Source organism: Olea europaea, unplaced genomic scaffold (assembly GCF_002742605.1).
Source record: "Olea europaea var. sylvestris unplaced genomic scaffold, O_europaea_v1 scaffold399, whole genome shotgun sequence".
NCBI classification, from domain to species: Eukaryota; Viridiplantae; Streptophyta; class Magnoliopsida; order Lamiales; family Oleaceae; genus Olea; species Olea europaea.
In genome coordinates, this window is record NW_019259490.1 from 480,470 (window position 1) to 484,145 (window position 3,676).

A 3,676-nucleotide genomic window follows, 5' to 3' on the forward strand; every position below is an offset into this window, starting at 1 on the left:
GCTGAACTGTTGCTATATTAAAAATCAATGTATATATTTTTGCATGTATATGTATCACTTATCACGTATGTTATTTATTGGGCAGTAATGTCTTCTGGTATAGGCTGTAAGTTGTTGTTAAATTAGATGACGGGATAGAGTGAATAGGGGTGTGTTGAAGATATATTTGGTTGCTTCGTGGGTAACTAACCTGTCTTATTATGCATATATTTTGAATTTATGATCTGGTTCGAATACACAATTCGGCTATTCTTTCAAAATTAGAAAGTGATAACAAGGATTTCATGGAATTATTTCGATCCTAATATTCTTTTGTCCACTCGTTATTGCAGGAGAACAAAAGTACAAGGAGTTTAAAGATAAAGACGTTAGCGAGATTTACAACTGCTATCGTCAGCTATTGAGCGAAAGCCATGATGGTGACAAGTACGCAACGACCCCGAGTCTGTTTTGTAAAACAGGGTTCGCTGTATTTGTAAAACAGCGTTTCCATCGACAGAGAGGGCACCGGTTCTAGCGATGAGGGGGACGACACACCAGCTACAGTAAGCATGAATGAGTCCAATGCTAGAAGTGGCGAGAAACGCCAGTCATCCATGAGGGGGCGTAAGGGAAAGCAGAAGAAAATTTCAGATCGGGTGTTGTTCGATTCTGTGGACCGGGCTACTAGTGCAACCGAGGAAGTGGTCGCGAAGCTCAATAGCATCATCAATCCAACCGACAACGCTGGGGCCGCTGTAATCGAAGAGTTGCTCGCAGTGGGTCGGCTACAGCGCCGCTCCCAGCTGTACTACTTTGCCTGCACACTTTTAATGCAAGCGCTGTTGGGATATGCTATTTGTCATGCAGGATGCAGATGAAAATTTTGAGTGCTCGAGTGGCAGTTCAATGAGCGTGGCAAGTCGCGCCACTAGGACCTTTCACGTCTGTTCATTGTTCAAGGATGTATTAGTGTATTTGCCCCTCCCCTGTTTGTAACGTTCGATTTGTTGTGCACTGTTTCCCATTCTTTGCAGACGAGTCGGACGTTTATGTGTTAGTAATGTTATTTTAGAACTATTTGAACGTGTTTCTTACCATTGCACTCAATCTTGATTTGAACTTAAGGTCAAGGAATCTTGCTGCCCATGGAAAAAAGAAAAATTGAGGTCAGGGAATCTTGCTGCCCATGACAAAACTAATGTGTTCCTTCTAATCCCTGCAGAGCCTTTTTTTTCTTTGTACAATCATTACACTAGCTTGTCTGGCCTATTTAAGCAAGCAACTTTGTGCATATGTTCTATATATATATGTATTTGTTTTCTGTTGGAACGTGAAGGCAGCAGCTTCATTACCCATAATGAGTTTGGAGTGCATGCTGCAGCCGCACTCAAACTCTGAGGATGTAGACAGTGAGGAGGAGTTGTTTCGCCGTCTCGCAAATGATGTTACGGCATGGGTCAAATTTTCAGCTGCTGCCAGGACCGACGCAAGGACATATTATCACATACAGCGCGATCATGTTCGACGATTTCCATTTGTTAGAAATGGCCACATGTTCATGATGGAGGCTATGAGCGAGAACGGTCAGATATGCCATCAGGAGTTCCGAATGTGCCCGTCGATGTTACGACACTTTGCACATGTTCTACGAGACCAATATGCCTTAACTAGTAGCCAGCAGGTAGATATCTACGAGAAAGTTGGTATGTTCCTGTGCATTCTCGCACATGTGAAGGGGTACCGACAGGTTACAACATTATTCAACCATTCTTTGCAAACTGTTTGTGCATTTTTTAAGGAAGTGCTACGTGCAGTTGTGACGCTCTCGGAACGTGTTATAAGATCGACATCGAATTACAACGACGATGTCGAGCCACACAGGCCTGACTCGAACAAGCATCCACTGTTTTAGAATTGCATTGGGGCTATTGATGGAACACATGTGAAAGCTGTGCTACCGCGTCACGAGCGTGTGAACTTCATCGATTGGAAAGGAGTACCGACCCAAAATGTGTTGGCGGCATGCGATTTCAATTTGTGTTTCACGTTCGTGCTTACTGGTTATATCGGGAACACGTATGATGTAAGAATGCTAGCTCATGCCATATACAGTCCGAAAATCGATTTTTCACAGTCGGCACCAGGAAAATATTATTTGGTGGACTCCGGTTTTGCGCATCGCCCGGGGTATATGGCACCGTACAAAGGTTCGGATATACAGTATCACTTCCAACAGTTTCGTGACGAACAAACGGGTTAGCGTCGTAGGTTTCGAAATGCTCGTGAAAAGTTCAACTTCAGGCACTTTTCGTGCAGGAATGTGATTGAACGCGCATTTGGTGTGCTGAAACAGAGGTGGCAAATCTTTGACAAAATGCCTAGCTACTCATTCAATACGCAAGTTGCAGTTGTCCTGGCCACAATGGGTGTTCATAATTTCCTACGTCGTGTTGGAGTTGTGGACGGGGCGTTCGCGAGAGCGGAAACGGATGAGAACGTAGCCGAGGTGAAGCTACCCAGTGCTGCGAACGAAGTTCAGGCCGAGTTGAATGCGTTGGAGATGCAACGAAGTGAGTAGAATAAACTTTGCGATTACATGGCGCAGCAGTCGTGAAGACCACATTTGGGGACATCACATGAAGCACGTGTCTATTTGGACAAAATGAAATGTACAAGTGTTTAACCATTGTCTTTGTAAGCTATGTGAGATGTATGTCGGTGTGTTTTGTTACGGAACGTAGGTCAAACGTCAAATTAGTCGATATTTGCATTTGTATCATCAGGAGAGTATCCTATCTGTGCCAGTTGTATCGTCTATGTTGTACGTGAATAAAAGAAGGCATTTGGATTCGACTGTTGTCGTGATATTGTTGCTTGAATCTTGATTGCAAATGTGATTGATGTGTACATCTACATAATTTTGTTTTACCTATTAATCACAACTAAATTGAATAATAATAATAATAATTTTGGCCTTTCTAGTCTTTTTTTGAAGTGTAGAAACTGAAATGTTGGTATAAATAAATAAAAGAAAAGGAAAAGAAAATTCATGTCTAGAAGATTTAAAAGATGACTCCAATAATTTTTGTTTGCCAAGCTTAAATCAGTAGGAACCTTCGTTCCAAAAAGAAAAAATTGTACGAATTCGACGTTCGATGCTTTTGTGAAATTTGTTGGAAAAACGAGTATTTATAGAGTAACTTCCAAAGACGTCACTTGAAGGATCGAATAGATAAAATAGAAAGAAATAGAAATCAATCTACAATTTTTTTTCCAATTTTTGTAGACATCAATTTTTCGTTTTTCTGTAGACGTCAATTTTAAAATTTTTTAAGACATCAATTTCCCATTTACCGTTCCCCCCCTTTTCTGCCAAGTGAATTCTTGTACGCAATGGAGTGGAACTTCAATAATTTCTACAAGTTGTGGTAAGGTCAATGTGAATACATACATATTGGCAACCTTTGACTAGTAGGTGCCACCACACGTGAATTCTCAACTTTTGTACCATTTTCAAAGACAGTGGCAAAACCAGAAATTACAAATTAATTTGTCTGCCAACTCTGAAAGAAATTGCAGTACTGAGCCCCACCAGTTGAAGCAAACGGTCAGAAAACTCATTTTAATGAGACAAGAATTTGACACAAACAAGCGCTTACTATGAAAATGTGATGTATCTAGATGTCAAAAATAT

At 41.1% G+C, this 3,676-nt stretch overlaps 1 protein-coding gene across 1 annotated transcript in view; it reads right to left on the reverse strand.

Annotated features, from left to right (window-relative positions):
* Positions 1-2,736: 2,736 nt before the first annotated feature.
* The window catches only part of LOC111387340 (COBW domain-containing protein 1-like), a 7,451-nt gene continuing 6,511 nt past the window's right edge, over positions 2,737-3,676 (reverse strand). Inside the window, exons 10-11 of the mRNA XM_023011895.1 lie at positions 3,337-3,398; positions 2,737-2,778 (exon numbers count right to left, since the gene is read on the reverse strand). Of these exons, the coding sequence (XP_022867663.1) occupies positions 2,737-2,778; positions 3,337-3,398 (104 nt within the window). The remainder of the gene's footprint in view (positions 2,779-3,336; positions 3,399-3,676) is intronic.